The sequence below is a fragment of the Dromaius novaehollandiae genome, chromosome 1, assembly GCF_036370855.1.
Source record: "Dromaius novaehollandiae isolate bDroNov1 chromosome 1, bDroNov1.hap1, whole genome shotgun sequence".
Classification (NCBI taxonomy): domain Eukaryota; kingdom Metazoa; phylum Chordata; class Aves; order Casuariiformes; family Dromaiidae; genus Dromaius; species Dromaius novaehollandiae.
Window position 1 is genome coordinate 163,052,790 of NC_088098.1, and position 16,700 is coordinate 163,069,489.

A 16,700-nucleotide genomic window follows, 5' to 3' on the forward strand; every position below is an offset into this window, starting at 1 on the left:
ACCCAATTTTGAATGGGCTTAATTAGAAACACGACTCAGTGGCAGCTGTTGAGTTATTTTAATCAAAGGAATCTGTGTTTAAGTTGAACTGCAATCAGAGCAGTCTGGTTGAGTGTAATTGTTGAAATACTAGATTGCAGCTGATGAACCTGCACCAGAAGGCTGCAGTGCATTTGTCGTTATCCATGAGAAGCACACCTGTAAGACTAATGAAATAAAAAAACTGTTGAAGAAGGCTACTAAGAGGTAAGTGTAATGAACTATTTTAAGAGAAGAAGAAATATAGTATTTTGAACTTGTGCTTTCTGCATACTTGATCTTACCAAGCCTTTTTCATTTCATATTTAAGGTTCTCCACTTTTAAAATGTATGTTATTTTAAGAGTTACTTTTGGTTTTGAAATATTTTAAACACTGTTATGAGAATTCATCAATTATGAATAAAAATAGCATTTTAAAATAAAATCATACTGCTTTTCTCCCCTGAGCAGATGCATAATTTTTCATTCTTTTTTTTTTTTTTTTTTTTTTTTGTATGGGATGGTCAAGTTTAACTTACAGTGCACTTTCTGTACAAGCTTACCACCTCATGCGTCTGAGACAGTACTTCTTATGACAGTAGTTTCTACATAGTCAGTGCCACTATATTTGAGTGTTTCTGGATTGTAAGGGCTTGACACAGGAGTGGAAGAGGAGTCTACCTCAGCTGGCATAACCTTTCCTCAGCCTGTGCTAGACTCTGCATCTGTCAAGACTGCAAGTTTTGTCCTGTGAAAGCTAGCATCAGTCCAGAATGAATTTGGGCCATAAAACAGAATGTGTAAAATCTAGCAGAATGGAGAGTGCTTATCTAAAATTGATGAAAGGAAAATATTTAACCTGTATAAAAAGAGAATTCATATACATTTTTTAAAGACCTATGTGTAGCATTTTTTTCTTCTTTTTCCTGCAATGGTTGTTGTCATCATAATATACACTAGTGTGTGTACCCTCAACTACTTCATGAAGGTATGTAGAGCAGAAAGATGCTTTAAGAGGACATATGTCCTGGATTCTGCGTTCTATAAAATATAAACTGGAAAAAAAAATTATAAATTTGTGTCTTTGGTGACTGTTGCTTCCAGAGACAATTTTATGTCCTACATGTGTTCTTTATATTTTCTAAGCCTACTGACAAAATTTCAGCCTACTAAGTCATAGTCTTATTCAATATCCGAGGTTTTGCAAAAACACTTCAATGTCTGGTCTACAATATCCCATTTTTAACTATTATGTCCAGCCTAACAAGTGTCTTGTACTTTCTTAGGATTTATACCTTATTTTGACTTTTAGAGCAATGTTGAATTCTTCTGGCCATATATTAAGGCATCTTGAGACCTTACTGTTTTACCGTAACGTCTGAATATACTGCTCTTCTAAAGCAGTTAACTGCCCCTTTAAAGTGGATTTAGCACATTCCCATTTCTGGAGATACTATCCCCAAATTTACGTGGTTCTAGAAAGTCAGGATACTAAACAATAGTATTCTGAAGTGTTCACAAATGACAGTGTTAGACTACTAGGAATAATTAGATTAACTTCAAAAACCCACAGCAAAACCAAGGCTTTTTTTATTGAATTGGTTTTGTGCTTTGGATGGTTTTGTGTTCCAGTCTCATTACAACCCTCAGAGCTACAGGGACAAAATCTTGCTAAATTTCCTTTCCTTCTCCCCAGCCCATATAGTTGAAACACTTAAATATTTTACAATTCTTGAAGCTAGATGTGAAGAAAAAAAATTGCCTTCCAGTAATTATTCTTATTTCCATTTATACTCTGTGTAACATATGCTCAGTCATTTGTGCTGGAGACTTTCAGGCTGTGCTCCTGCTCTGCCTTGGTGAACATGTATATGGGAGGGATAGTTCCATCTTACTGTTGATTTCTCTCAACCAGTCATATGCATTAGAATATTCTTTTTCTCTGTGGCTTTTATGAAAGGTGATCTTACTGTCTTTTTTTTTTTTTTTTTTTTTGGGTGTGTCCTGCTTCCTTTCTATTTCAGACTATTTTCCTTTTTTTTTTTTTTTTTTTTTTTTTTTTTTTAGCCTTTTGTCTGTCATGATTCCTCAAACTATACCAATAGGCTTTGTGTCCTTAAATTCCCCTTATTGGATGGGGACACTAAGAAATGTTCTGTTTTTAGGGATCTTGGTTTCAAATCTGACTGGAAGACAGAGAAGAAGCTCAACCTCAGATCCAGGAAATCTTGGGCACTTGGGTTCTTCATTAATGGCCAGGCATGATTGTTCCATCCAATTAAAGGAAAAAAGTCTTCTCAAAGCATGGCTCTGCTCTGAAGCCTAGGGATCCGTTCTTTGTGAGGCACTCACAAACAGTGCTACTTCAGCTCTGTCTTTCACTTAAGAGAAATACGTAGAGCCCAAATGGATAAGGTCTACGTGTCTCAAGGTTTGGCTTCATCCAGTCCTTTATGCAGCAGCTACCATGATTTGGTCTGTTATGCTTTTGGTCATGTTGCAATGGACTTCATGGCTCTAATTGTAAGTACCTTGTATGAAGATGCAGTGAGCTGCTAAAGTGCTTTGGACATTTCAAAGGAAGAGCTTGAGTGATAAAATGGTTGAAATTGCATGCTTTGAAAACAACACCAAGATTTCTGGGGCTTTTACTGCCCAGAGCAGGCAGCAGCAGCATCTGATATGATGGAGGTCAAATTTTGTGCAAAACAATTAGTGCCTTCAAAGGTTTGTCAGTAGACATGGTATCTGCTCTGTTCTGTCCCTAACTTTCCTTCCTCATCCCCTTTTGGCAATTATCCAGCCAAGCATATAGTTGCCTGTACTGCCATAGTAACCGATTAATGGGTGCTGGACTACACATCCATGTATTAACGTTTTATCTCTTTTTGCCTACCCAACTGCTGTTCCTTCCCTTTCAGGCAGCCTGAAGACAAGAAATTAATTGGTTTTTAGCTCTAAGGGCAGGAGAGCCAGTTCCTCCTTGCTACTGTTTGGTGTCGAAGAGAAACAGAAAAGGGAGGCTCATCTTGGATTTACAAGGGCTAACACTAATTCTGAAATTCAAGATTGTTATGGTAGCCTTATACAGTTATTTCACTGCAGCACAAAGGAGATTGACGTGTATCTCTTAGCTTTCAGGATGTGTGCTTTCACACTGCAGTCTGCCCTTATCACTGAAACTATCTTAAGTTTTTAGTGAAGTTTGGTTATTATAGGTATGAAATACTTTCTTTGAGACTGTCAGTATTGAAGAAGGTTGTAAAAGCAGAGCAGAAGTCATTCTTCTCCTATACCTAGATGACTATTCAGGAAAAAGGAAGATCCCTTGAATTAGATTTTCAGCTTTCTGTAGATGACTGGGAGTTTTCATCTCTCTGGATATGAGAATGAAGTTGCAGAAGTCACATTCCTGATGTATGCTTTCATTAGAGCAAATCTATCTGGTCTTGCCCAGAGCTTACTCATTCAAGAGTTGTTTCAGCCTCCCTGATGACACCTACTTTGTCTGCCCTGTCCTGTGATGACAGTGAGAAAGCTAGCCTAGTATTTCTGTGGCACATGGCTGCATGCACCAAAGATAATTTTCAAACCAAGCCCCTCCTCCTGTCCTCTCTGTCTTACAAATACGGTCTCTGCATACCTATCAAGCTTACGTAGGATGTTAATGTTAAGGCCCTGAGCAACCTAATCTAAATTGGCCCTGCTTTGAGTGAGGGATTGGAGCAAATGACCTCCAAAGTTCTCTTCCAATTTGAATTATTCTATGATTCTGTGATTTTATATTGAAGATATTCTTAAGACTTGCATCACAGAAACTGTGGATTATGGAGTTCTGTTCACACCTTTTCCATACGATTTTTAAACAAGCATCTAGCGATAGTAAATACATTTCTGTGGTGTGTGTTGGGTTAGAATTTCTCAACTTGTTCTGGAGAGGTTTGAAGGGAGGTTACTGGTCTTTCAAGTGTGACTGTGCAAAGGCCGTTTTGAAAAAGAAATGTGCTTATTGATAATTAGCACTTTATCCATATCGCCTGCTGCTTTCTTCCTCTTTCCAGGGTTTTAATCAAAACATGTTTGCCGTTATCTAAGAATTTACTGCAGGCGTAGAAAGCATAACTTTTCTGCAGTCATGGCTTTGAATGAAGAAGATAAGTAGGCAATCAAAATTAGCAAAATTAGCTAAACTAACAGAGCTTGATGGTGTCGGAGAAGCAAAATCCCATTAGTTTTCATGTGTGTTGGCTGCTTCCTCAAACTTCAGTGAATACTCCTCTGCTACTCTGTTACTCACTGATTGCTCTGTACTCTAGTCATAATGCATCACATTAAATTAAAAGGTTCTAGCTGTAACAGACTGTTGCACAAAATCTCAAAGCTCTGTGCTTTTTATTTTGCTGTTTGTGTTGCGATTTGATAAAATATATTAAAAATATTTATAGTTCATGCTGATTTTTCAGTTTCTTAGACTTTAGTTTGACAATTGGTATTGCAAGATCTTTTGTGAGCAATCATGACAATTTTGTGATGATTATAACACAGCTTGTATACTTTTAACATCTAAATCTTTAATAACTTTTCAATTATGAAGTAGAAAAAATGTCACTGTCTTTATTTCATTTCTGAATATATAAATATCATAATTATTTGTTTTTAAAACCAGACCCAGGCCGTATCTTTTTAAGGGAGACCATAAATTCCCAGCTCTCAGAGAGAATGGTCCAGTGGTTATTCTTTATGCAGAAATGGGTACAAAAGACTTTGTTAAATTCCACAAGATTTTATCTGAAAAGGCGCAAAAGGAGGAAATTGTTTATGTTCTCCGGCATTATGTTCAGGTATGCCATTCAAATTAACATTGATTCAGTAACCTGCTAGTATTGTATCTTTATTTTTTCTTGCTTCTTGACAAAACACATCTGCATTTATTTTTGCATTTGCCTAATCATGTGTAATACATATTCTAATTTTAAAACTTTCAGATGAAATGAATCACCTAATATAAACTTTGAAGCTGAGAAAAAATGATAGTCGTGTGTTCTACCAAATTTTAAGATACTTCTAATGCCATTGCTTTTTCATTTTACTAAATTAAAGCTAAATATTATCTAAAAAATGCTTGTAGTTCTTTTTTTATGTATATGTATGCGGCAGTGCCATTTTTAGTTCAGAAAAATTGGTAAAGGCTCAAGAAAATGTCTCAGTTAAAGATGTAACCACAAATTTACAACCCATTGCATAAGCTGCTGCTTCACATTTGGAGTTTTCTAAAAGAAAAGTTCATTAAATGTTGATCTTTGGCATGTAAACTTGTTCTTTTTCTTTTAAATTCTACTTTTTGTTCGTCTGAACAACCAAGTTTCCTGTTCCTGTATTTCATCCTTTCTTCTTTATTCCTTTTTCCAAATTAATTTTCATTACTCTGAGCTACACCAACTCCTAATCCTGCATGCAAACACTGTTTGCTTGACTAGTTGATCTCGGAACACCTCCCTTTGGTCATACGTCTGTTTTTTGTTCATTGTACAATGATCTTGGGTGAATCTTGATTCAGCTGGCTGACCATGTTAGTAACAAGAATCAGAAAAAATGAGAGCTAGAATTAGAAAATCAAGCTGAAAAAAACCAGTAATTAATTACACTTTTAATTTTATATATTCTCAATATAGTCTTGTATGTCACATTAGAGTATGGCTGCATGGGCTATCAGACTCTACATCATTGGCCAGCTTTTCAGCATTTGCATTTTCACAGGATCAGTTTTTTAAACATAATGTTTCCGAATGCCTTTCCTAACTTATTCTTTTCCCTGAAGCAAAACAAGACACAGCAAAACAAATACCAGTAGATGGAACCGTGCTATCCCCCAGTTTTGCTTATCAGTAGGTTTTTGTAATTTATATTCGAAGTACAGTTTTTAAATGCTGCAGGCAAGATAAGAATATTCTGATGCAGGGAGCAGTGGCTGTGCATTATGTAGACCAGGCATTTCAGGGAGATGAGACCCATAGTTTGCTGGTGACTTTCAGAGTTGTTTGCTCACACTAAAGAAATAAAGAATTTGAGAAAGCTAGTCTTAAATTCTAAATTGTGTAGGGGTATAATTTATACCCATCTTTCTGTTCTTCTTTTTTTTTTTTTTTTCTCCTATTTAACAGTCTCCACATTATTACCTGCTTATTCACCATGGTTTCCCAAAATGTTTATTGTCTTCCTCCCTGCATTTTCTCTCTCTTCAGATCGTTCTTCCCTTTTTTCTCCTTCCTTACAACCTCCATTTTATTTTTGTGGTTCCCACTGCGACTGCTTTTTTCCTTCTTTTTTTCATTAAATGCCAGAAGAGGGAGCATTGAGAGCAGAAGAGGAATAGTCTTTCCGCTGTCATTTTGTCTTTGCCAGTATCACTGAGACTGCTTAGAGGATGCACTTTTCACTCTGCACTGAGATTTGCTTAGAGGAGCAATAGAGAAAACTGTCAGCCCTGCTGAGTTTTCAGTCTTGGACTTGAGGATTCTTAATACAGAAAGAATCTGAGAAATTGTAAACTAAATCTGAAAGGCTTTCAAGAAATTGCTGCTGTGCATGTGCAGATTGCACTTTGGAAAGGAGATTCTCGCTTTGGTTTTGGACAAATTTGGGCATGTTTTCAGAAACAAGTATGCCTCGAGCAGTTGTTACCCTGCTGATTGTCAAACTTCCACTCCAAAATTGGAAACACTTGTTTTTCTTAATAAAGGACTTGCAAGATGTTTTTAGCAGTGACATTTTAATACATTTTCTTAATCTTCCTCGCAGAAACCACTAAACTGTTTCCTTAAAGCTTTTCCAAAAATACCAGCCTGATGCAAAAATAGAGAATTTCCTCCTGAGATGCTGAAGTCTAGCAAAGTTACAAAGAAATGAAAAAGATTTTAAAGCGGGAATTATAAGGCATCATTAATTGCATAGGGTACTATCAGCTTTGCCTGTTCTAGTCCCTCTTTTAATATTATGTGAAGGGGCTACTATTTCGACAGCCTTTCTATGGTCTTTAGGAAGTAAAGGATGGCTTTACTTTTTGTCACACTTTCTCAATGGTACAATGGACTGTCAGTATGACTTACATGTATTTCATTTGATGTAGTATTTTGTACCTTGAATCATAAATTGAAAGATCAATTTAAGTTACAGCTGTCATAACAATTTAAGCTTACTATATTAGATGTTGTTAATCTTCTATAAATACAGTTTTTAAAGTTACATTTTTGTTCTGTTAAAATAATGTCATCAAACAGAAACCAAGTTCCAGAAAAATGTATTTATCTGGATATGGTGTAGAACTTGCAATAAAGAGCACAGAATATAAAGCAGTAGATGACACACAGATTACAGGTATGTTTTTATTTATTTATGATATCTTATTGGAGATACTATTAAAAACATGTTATCATCTTCACTTATAAAGTCAGTAATATTTCAAAGGTTATACTTAATTTCATTTTATAGGCTTTGTTAAAAACATTAAGAACTAAGTTGTCAAAGTACATGGGAGCATTTGTGCACAGCTGTGCTTAAGATATAGTTCATTACTTAATTACTGTTATCTGTAGCTGTACTTCAAAATGTAATCCAGTCTTCCTTTTCAGTAAGTATAGGATTATGCTTGTTTAACCTTCAATTACTTTGTCATTTGGCATCTCTAATATGTTAATTAGCACAGTATCTGCACTTTTTTTTTTTTTAATTTACGTGGGAGTACTTTCACATTGTTCTGTAGAAAAGATTTACTGGAGCATAGAATTTGGTACCACTATCTGTTATTATGTACTGAAGTGAGACATACACTACAGAAAGTAGTAGCTGTAGCATTCTGACAGAGAGTAATTACTTTGTGTGGAGATTTACAAGGCTTAAAGAAAGTTACAGTTAACACGCATGATAGTTTTGGTGAGGCTAATGTTCAGTAGCGACTGAGCCACTACAGATTTAATTTTGGGGTTTTTTTTAAGGAAGAGAAACTGATCTCTGACTTGCATCAGATGCTGGCTAGGGATTCAAGAGGTTTAAAATCAGCATGTTTTTCAAGCATAAATCTGGTATTGCTTGGCCGATAAGTGCTATATATTACCACTTGGTCAAACTGAGAAATGACTCTTTTGAGAGATGAACTATATAACATATGATTTTTCATTTATATTGAAAATGTGAACATTAGATGAATTACATGCAAAATTAACTTGAATGTTGGTAATTTCTGTAAAGTGATTCATTCTGGTGCCAAAATAGGAATGTACATATCTAAGTCTAATTGAAATTACATCCAGGAATGACAACTTTTGAATTGTACATTTGTGTTAACAGTTTTATAATTCGTAAGAACATAATACATCAGTAATTTGCTTGTTTTATATTGTATGTATATGCACCATGTTCAGGAACAAATGACACAACAGAAGAGGAAGGTGATGATGATGAGGAAAGTGATGTCCAAGGATTTCTCTTTGGCAGATTAAAGTGAGTTCACATAAGTTAAAGTTTTTGAACCAGAAGCAAAAAATAAAAATCCTTTTATATAAAAAGTGATATTTATGTTGGCAATGACTTTGTTTGCCACTGGTTAAAATTATGATTGGGTTTTTTTGTGCATGTCTTATGAGTGTAAAGATGGAAACTTAATTTGTTTATTCTGTTCACTTCTGTTTATTTCTTTTAGCATTCTAATTCTCTTGAAATGTATATAATAAACTGTTTTTAAAATTAAAAATTCCCTCTCATCAAGAGTCACAAAAATTTAGATATGAACATGAAAATATGATGTTCTACAGCTGTTACTTCTTCTGTTTTCAGCTGATTAGAATCAAATTGTTCGTTTTCAAAATGCAAGTAACAGCCTAACAAATCCAAAACCACATGTTGTAGCTAAAAAGGGTGTTTTTAAGAGGCAGAGTCATTCATTTCTAAGGGTTAAGGGGTGATATTTCTTAAAAGATATGCTTATTATAAATGTCTTCTTATTTTGGAGTTCGTGAATTTGTGTTCTGTTCTGGCACGAACTCTTATATCTCTAAGTTACAATCTGTTGGTCCAAGTGATTGTTGAAATCAGATGCAACCCTGTTGAGAGCATAGGCTGCTTTCAGTCCACTACTGGTGGATTCATTTTGTGATTGCAGTCAGCAAAAGTGCTTCGTCTCAGACTGTAACAGATCCATGCAGTAAATCATAGATTTTGGCTTTTTCTTCAGCAAGAAACTCAAGAATGTGGGTCTTCTCTAGTGTCATTATCTCTCTCTGTCTCTCTCTCTTTCTCTTTTAAAGCAGAGAGTAAACTTATTTGTAGTTTTTCTCACCAAGCTGTAAGTCTTCTCAGAGTTCAGAGCTGATAATGCTGTCTAAATTGTTGGAGTTCTGAGAGCCTATTCCCTCTCTGCCTTTTTTAAGGTAGACACATTGAGATAGAAGTGCACCCAAATCTGCAGGCTTGCTTATTGTTTCTCCTATCTGTAGTGACCTTCAACAGCAGGTAATATGGGCATTATATGCCTTATTAGTGACTTGTCCTTCATTCACAGAAGAATAGATGGGCTGAACAGAAAAAAATTAACATCAAGGTAAATTTGCATAGAAGGCAGTTAAAGCAATAATTGAAGAGCTCAAAACTAGTTCAAAGTTTGCTACTTCACAGAGGCATTTATAGGAATATGAACTATGATTGTCGTTTCTAGGCTAGTGTTACAACTAAGGAGCAAAAATGGAATTTTCTGTCTTTGCTCCTCTTTTCAGCTGAGCATGCATTCTTTGAGGAACCTGGATTGCATTTTAGTCACAGAAGCAACAGCTGTAGTCTCCATCAGTGATTTATTTTCTTTTTCTGTAAAGGACAGCAGTTGATGTCTTCCAACAGCTATTAAATGAAAGGGGGGAGGGATGCCTCATGAAACTTGCTAATATCTATAATGAAATATAAAATATCACAGAAATGAAAGTCTTAATGCTTTAGATGTCTGGGTTTTTAAACTATTTTTGCTTCTTATTCTATACTTTTAGTAGAAGAGTCTTTAGAAATCTAATGGAGAATGTTTGCCATTGGAGAGTGTCATGTCACAAGCTGAAGTCTTTGTACTCAAAACCTCAAATTATGTTTTGGAAAAAAATAGCCAATCCTCTTGGCATCACACTCTTCTTTCTATCTGACTAGTGATTTGTGTGATCAGTAGCTTGATTTTGTCAGTGATGTTAATTAATAAAAGATGTTCTCTATACCTACAAACCTTGACTTGTAGTGGGTAATACAACTGCAATGCAACAAGCTCTGTGTAACTGTACAGTGACAGTTAATATATAATTAACTGTATATTATGCTATGTTTAACCAACTATACAGCTACCTGTACCATGTGTTAATACTATTGAGACTTTGAATTCATTTATTCCATCAAAATTAATGTAACAGAGTCTGAGAGAGACCACTACAAAACAATTGAACTCCTCCATGAGATTAACAAGTGCTTAGTCCTTCTCGATATCCTATTATGCTCTCTCCATGCACCCCAAATCCTCATCTTTGTTTCAAGAAATGAAGTAAAATTTTAATTCTTCTTTATTACCATAAAGATACAATATTAACTGTAATCAATACTGCAGATATAAGCAGATACTGATGGATGTCATTGATTTTGTCTTTGTTTTTTGCATGTTTTGATGCAGACAAATGCATCCTAATCTGAAAAATAATCTGAAAGAGTTTAAAAAACATCTCATTGAAACTACTAACAACATGGAACCTCTGAAGGTCTGGGAGCTACAGGGTATGTATTTCTTTTTTTCTGAGTTAGTACCGCACTCTGTTTAACTCTTCTTTGTTATGTTGGTGTATAAATATTATAATAATGGCTACTTTTCTTAAAAGGACATATAGTTTCATAAAAAGATAGTATTGTATTAAGTATTTAAAAATATATTGGTATCTTGTTCTATTATTATATGCTAGAAATTAAAGAAACATTGAAGTCATTTTATAAGGTGGAATATCATAACCAGCTTTACTGAATTTAAAGACAAAAGCTAAGTTGCCCAGTTTTCTGCCTGAAGCATTTTCTTAGGTGCTAAATTTAGTTGAAGATGGTTTTTAACATGAGGTTGAAAGCATTTAAGCGCTGGGACGCTGTTTGTTCAGTGCCGAGGAAATTGGTGCTGACTTTCTTGTAGTAAATAGATTCACTGTCTTTTCAGACAGGGGGCCTTCAGCCCTCTGTTTATGGTGTAGTTGTTTTGATATTCTTACTCTTGACATAGCTGGGTGTTTTCTCTAGTTCATTCTCAGTGCCTAATCCTACTGGCTGAGTTAATGACTTAGCTACACTCTGAGTTCCTTTTATTAGCCTCCGAGTAAAAATTTAACTTAAGTTTAACCAAAACTACTCCTTCAGTTGTAGGGCATACTTCTATTTATAAATGATCCTAAACACCAACAAAACTTTTTGTGTAAAAAAGAACTTTGTTTTTCAGGACTTCTCTTTTGAGAGTCTTATGTTTTAGATAAGTAATTAGGTTTACTATTCATAATGAAAAATGAGACAACGTGGTATTCCCCTTAATAATTCATTTTTCTGTCCGTATGAACTACCACTTGGTCCTCTTGATCTCCAGTGCTTCAAAGCATACTTTGCGATCTGCTTTAAGCACAGGATCATATTTTCCGCAAGGTCTACCTAGTCTTCTCTCTCAGCTGTGTAGTGTACCACAACTGGGAGGTCTGTAAGTGGCAGCCCTGGACCACTGTACTTATCATCATCCATTTGGATAAGCTTGCATCACCACCTTGTTCCTGTATCCTAAATGATGATAAGTCAATAAGAACATTACAAAGAATATCAGACATGCTGGATAGTCAAATTTAAAACTGTCCAGGATAAAAGGTCCACAGATTTATTGCATACTGCCCTGCTTGAGGTGGGTGTAGCATTTACAACTCCCACTTACAGAGCCGCTGTAACTGTTATGGTAAACAGTGTATCTTTCGCCAGAGAGAACCAAGAAGGTAAAAAGGCATGTCAGTTTTCTTTAGTGGAATTTGAATATTTGTACTCTAAGCTATTCAACATAACATGGAAGAGATTAACAGTTTATGAAGGATTATGCAGCAGTCTTTTAAGCATACACTTAAGTGCACAGCAGATAAGGCATCAGGATCTGTAGTAATAGCAGCAACCAGCTGTTCCTTCACCTGATCACAATTTATTGGGCTGCCAAAAGAGATCTGAAATGTTCTTTTTGAAAACAGCAATCTTTTTATGTGAGCTGTTGTTAAAAGTAATTTCTAGTTAACAATCTCTCTGTCAAACCTAAGTCTTTTCCAGCCAAGGTCTATCTTGTCAGGCTAAAAACGGAATGCATGCTGTCACCTTTTCTTCTGGCTATTTTTTTAATCCCTGACTTCTTCCAAAGGCTGGTGCAAAGTTCTGTTAGGTAGCATGCTCTATGACCTTCTGCCTAGGACTGTTTTACTATATGTGGCATTAACTTACTTCAAATTGAATAACTTGAAGCCTTCAGTTTCTTGTCAACTGTCTTAACTAGCCGCAAAAAGTGTCATGGCCCTGAGGTAGTGAGGCAGACTGTATCCAAAGTAGATGGAGGCATGTACTGTGTTATTTCCTTAAAGGATAAGTGCCGAAATTTGTTTTTCCCCACTCTCATGTGCTAAGTTGTATTACACCCAAGATAGGCACCTAACATAGGCTAATTAGATTCCGATTTTTTTTTCCAGTGGGTAAACGTATGAATTATAAGCCATGCTGACGTGTGCAAATTTACTTCATTCTGAGAAAAAGGGTAGAGAAAAACATGATATCCCTTAAAAAAAGATCTTATAACCTTTTCTTTAAGACATGCTAGTCACTTAGGAGAGCTGAAATTTGATTTTTTTTTTTAATAAGTGCTCCATTTTTAGTTCTTCTGAAAACGTTGCAAGCTTTTGAAAATAGTGAATCTCACATGCTCAATACAACCTTCTTATACTTAATGTATCTGTTCCCTGAAAATCCTGTGAAGTCCTGGAGTTGAAAAGATCCTATTCTTTGTTGCAGTTACAGGCTGTTGTGGATTGGTCTGTATTTAGGCTTGAGCCTGATATCCTTGAGGTCATGGTACATGACAATGTGATGCATTGTCTTTTCTTTCAGTTTTTTTTTTTTTTTTTAGCTTAGAAATTACATGTACAACCTGTATGCTCGACATGACCAAGCAGAATTTGTGTGAGAAGCCTGAAATTCGGCATTTCCAGCTTTTAAGTTCCTGACTTTTGAACCTTAATAATGTTACTTCGTAAATACTTTAATGTACAATTGAAACAAAAGATATTTAATGATGGGGGTGTGTATATGGAACAGTTTTTCTGATTGTAGACAATTTTGATTAAGAGTAATATTTCAAGTGACTTTTTTTTTTTATATAGATCTTAGTTTTCAAGCAGCTGCTCGAATTACATCTACCCCAGTTTATGATGCCTTAAAGGCAATGAAAGACATAGCTCAGAACTTCCCAATAAGAGCCAGGTATGATATTTATGCTTGTTTTTCAAATACTGATTTTATGTTTGTATTTGAATTTCATGACAGTAATACAGATTTATATCCAAATCCTGCAGTCAGATGATCATGTTTTACAGCTTATTAGATGGATTTCAAACAATTTCGTTGAGTAGAAAATAACTCCTGGGAAAACTCATGATTGGTCTTTTAAGTGTTTCCTGTCTGATGCATGAGATGCCATGTTTTACCAAGGCATTCTAATCTTTAAGGCACTTAAAACAGAAAATCTAGTCCTTCAGGTACTGGCTGGAGTGGACATTTTGCTAGATATAAAATGCTGTTAAATTAGTAGCAGATCTGTTCACAGTAGTTAGGGGCAAAATTCTGTTAGTTTCACAGTGGGTCTACCCACAGTAGTAGGTTCTGAGCACAATGTTGCTAGTAAGATCGGGTCCCAACTGTTGTATTTTGTTAGACATCTTACTGGGTAAGATATACGAATTACTCAACAAAGGATAGAAATCAATATTAAATAAACCAATGACATTTTCCTTTGTACTAATATTAAAGATTGCTCTTTCTATGAGCCAGTTGTATTATAATTGAGAAGTGCTTTTCTTTACATTTCATAAGTTCTTGATATAATTCTAATTCTATCAATTAATATTCATCTGAGTTACTGAATTAAATATGATGCTAAATGTAGTTCTTAACTCAGTTCTTTCATGTTCTTCAACTGATATTTAATCGTCACATTATGTTTTATTGCTACCTGTGATTGTCTTTTAAAGAAAATGTGCATCGTAATGGCAAAACTACCTTTGTAACATCTTGTTTCAAGGAAAAAAAACAACTTTTTAAATGCCTGAAACATAATTATTGTGAAATAGGAGCATAAGAGTTTACAATAAGATTAACAACCTGAAAATGCAACTTTTCAGTAGAGAGTACTGGAAATGTACATAGTGTTGAACTGTTAGACTGGTTCTGTTCTTTAAAAGGCAAGGAGAAAAGTGAATTTGAAATACTCTTGGTGACATTTAAGTCATTGATTTAAAAAGTCATTTAGCTATTACATCTTACTCAAGACTCCTTGTGTGCAGTGTATTTGTGGCACCATGACGTTATTTACCTACTCTTCAAACAGGTCTTTTTTATTTTTCTGGGTAAAAGTATAAAACCTCAATGCTATTGAAAGGGAATCACAGTTTCTGTCCTGTATAATTTATTCTAATACACTAATCTAGAATGTTATTTTAACATGAGAGATTACAAATATTTGTAATAATTTGAAAAGTTAGAGGGTATGTATTGACAACAATACTAAATTAAAGGGACATTGTATAAAAAACAGTGCACAAAATATATTTCCCCAGTAATCTGTAATCTAATCATGCTTAACTTGGTGCGTCATGAATACTAGTTTAAAAAAATAAAACCTAGAAAAAAATGGAAATGCAAAGATATTGCTTAACTCCTTTAGTTAGATAACTGAGCCTTGTAACAGTAGTCTTTTTAAATTGTTTACATTTCACTCAGTTTTGATATGAATAAAACCATTTTTTATTTATGCAAAATTTTTTAGTTTGAAAATGCTGTATACAAATTTTTAGAATTATAAAATTCAAGTATTACCTATGTTCTTTAAAAACCAAAGGGTCCTTTAGGCCATAAAAAATTAATATACAATTCCTCTGGAAGTTTCTTGTGCTTTCTAATTTATGAGCTGCATTTTCATATCTCAGTATTTCCAGTTGAAAAGGCTAGTCTGAGGTAGATTTTTACAAAGTGTCATCAGATATACAGGCAGTATAACAACTAATAAATTTCATTTCAACATTTTGATAATTAATTTCATAAAATATTTTTATATTTGATTTATTATATATCATGTTGTAAATATCTTGCTATTATGTAAGAATGCAATAATAAGAATGATAATACCCTCAATTTCTTTCTAGGCATTCATAATTCATGAGTATTCCTATTTTGAACATATGAACAGTTTCCTTTTTTCAGGATATGCAGCACTACATAGTTACATACTTTTCCAGATAAGAGTAAAGCAGCATAAAATTATGTGATCAGTACTATTATAACCTTAAGCTGATACAAGAACATTCCTAAAACATGGAGAGCCATTAGTATATGTTATTTTCAGACAGAACAGTATTTTTGTTTGGTGAGTCCTCATCAGTGAATATTTAGAAAAACAATGTATAAAACTTGATGAATTTCTGAACAAACTCAAACTGAGCAGATATCTTTCTCAAGTATTTTTATGCGTGCTGCCTTCAATGTATAAGATCAAAGATCAACCCTCATACTTTCTCTTTAAATCTTTCTGTAATCCTGCCACAAGAAACTACCATGCATAGACAAGCAGCTAGTTAATGCTTCTTTTATATGTTGCTGTCACATTACAAAAAAAAAAAAAAAAAGGACAGTAAAGCCACCCATTTGCTGATAAGTATTTTTACATCCTAGTTAATGTTTGGCCAGCTTTGTCTTCTCCTTTCTGGCTTTTCATTATTTTCACTTTCATCTTTTATGTTTCTGCCTTTCTACTCTAAGCTACTTGGAAAGGTTTAACTTGCACTTTTTATCTGTGTATGTTTTATCATCAGTGTATGCAGAACAAAGTATTAATTCTGAGGGTTATAGGCTGTACTACAAACTATATGGAGTTTAACAAGATAAAAATTAGAACTATTTTTTTTACAGTGTCAAAAGAATAGTTGTGTTAGTACTGCCATGCATTTAAATTTCCAGCTTCATATTGTGTCCTCCTCCTAAATAGCTCTGTTGATCCTTGGCTAAATAAACTCTCAATAATAATTCCCATCAATTACTGATTTTTTTTTTTTAATGGAGAAAATCTGATGTAAGCTCTGTGGTGTTTCTGAAGGATGTTTATTGTGGGTAGAAGGTCCCTTAAAATAGTGTCTTACAGAGTCAGCTTCTGAGATTTCTGACTTCATAGTGTTTTTTCCTAATCCTTTTCCATTTTTCCAAATTTTAAATTAGGCTTCAGGTATTCTTTCTTTGTACTCACATTTTCTTTTAATGTGATTTTTAAAATCTTGATCAGTAATGTGTTTTTTAACCAGAAGTGTTTCTAGTTCCTGGCCTCCTGTTCTAAAATTTTTATTTCGGAACTAATGAACAC

General features: G+C 34.4%; 1 protein-coding gene across 5 annotated transcripts in view; it reads left to right on the top strand.

Moving 5' to 3' along the window:
* The window catches only part of UGGT2 (UDP-glucose glycoprotein glucosyltransferase 2), a 103,960-nt gene that overhangs the window by 12,380 nt on the left and 74,880 nt on the right, over positions 1 to 16,700 (top strand). For all 5 annotated transcript variants that reach the window (XM_064504618.1, XM_026119437.2, XM_064504603.1 and 2 more), the window contains exons 4-9: positions 134 to 246; positions 4,686 to 4,860; positions 7,297 to 7,393; positions 8,437 to 8,515; positions 10,707 to 10,807; positions 13,456 to 13,555. In XM_064504618.1, the coding sequence (XP_064360688.1) occupies positions 134 to 246; positions 4,686 to 4,860; positions 7,297 to 7,393; positions 8,437 to 8,515; positions 10,707 to 10,807; positions 13,456 to 13,555 (665 nt within the window). The remainder of the gene's footprint in view (positions 1 to 133; positions 247 to 4,685; positions 4,861 to 7,296; positions 7,394 to 8,436; positions 8,516 to 10,706; positions 10,808 to 13,455; positions 13,556 to 16,700) is intronic.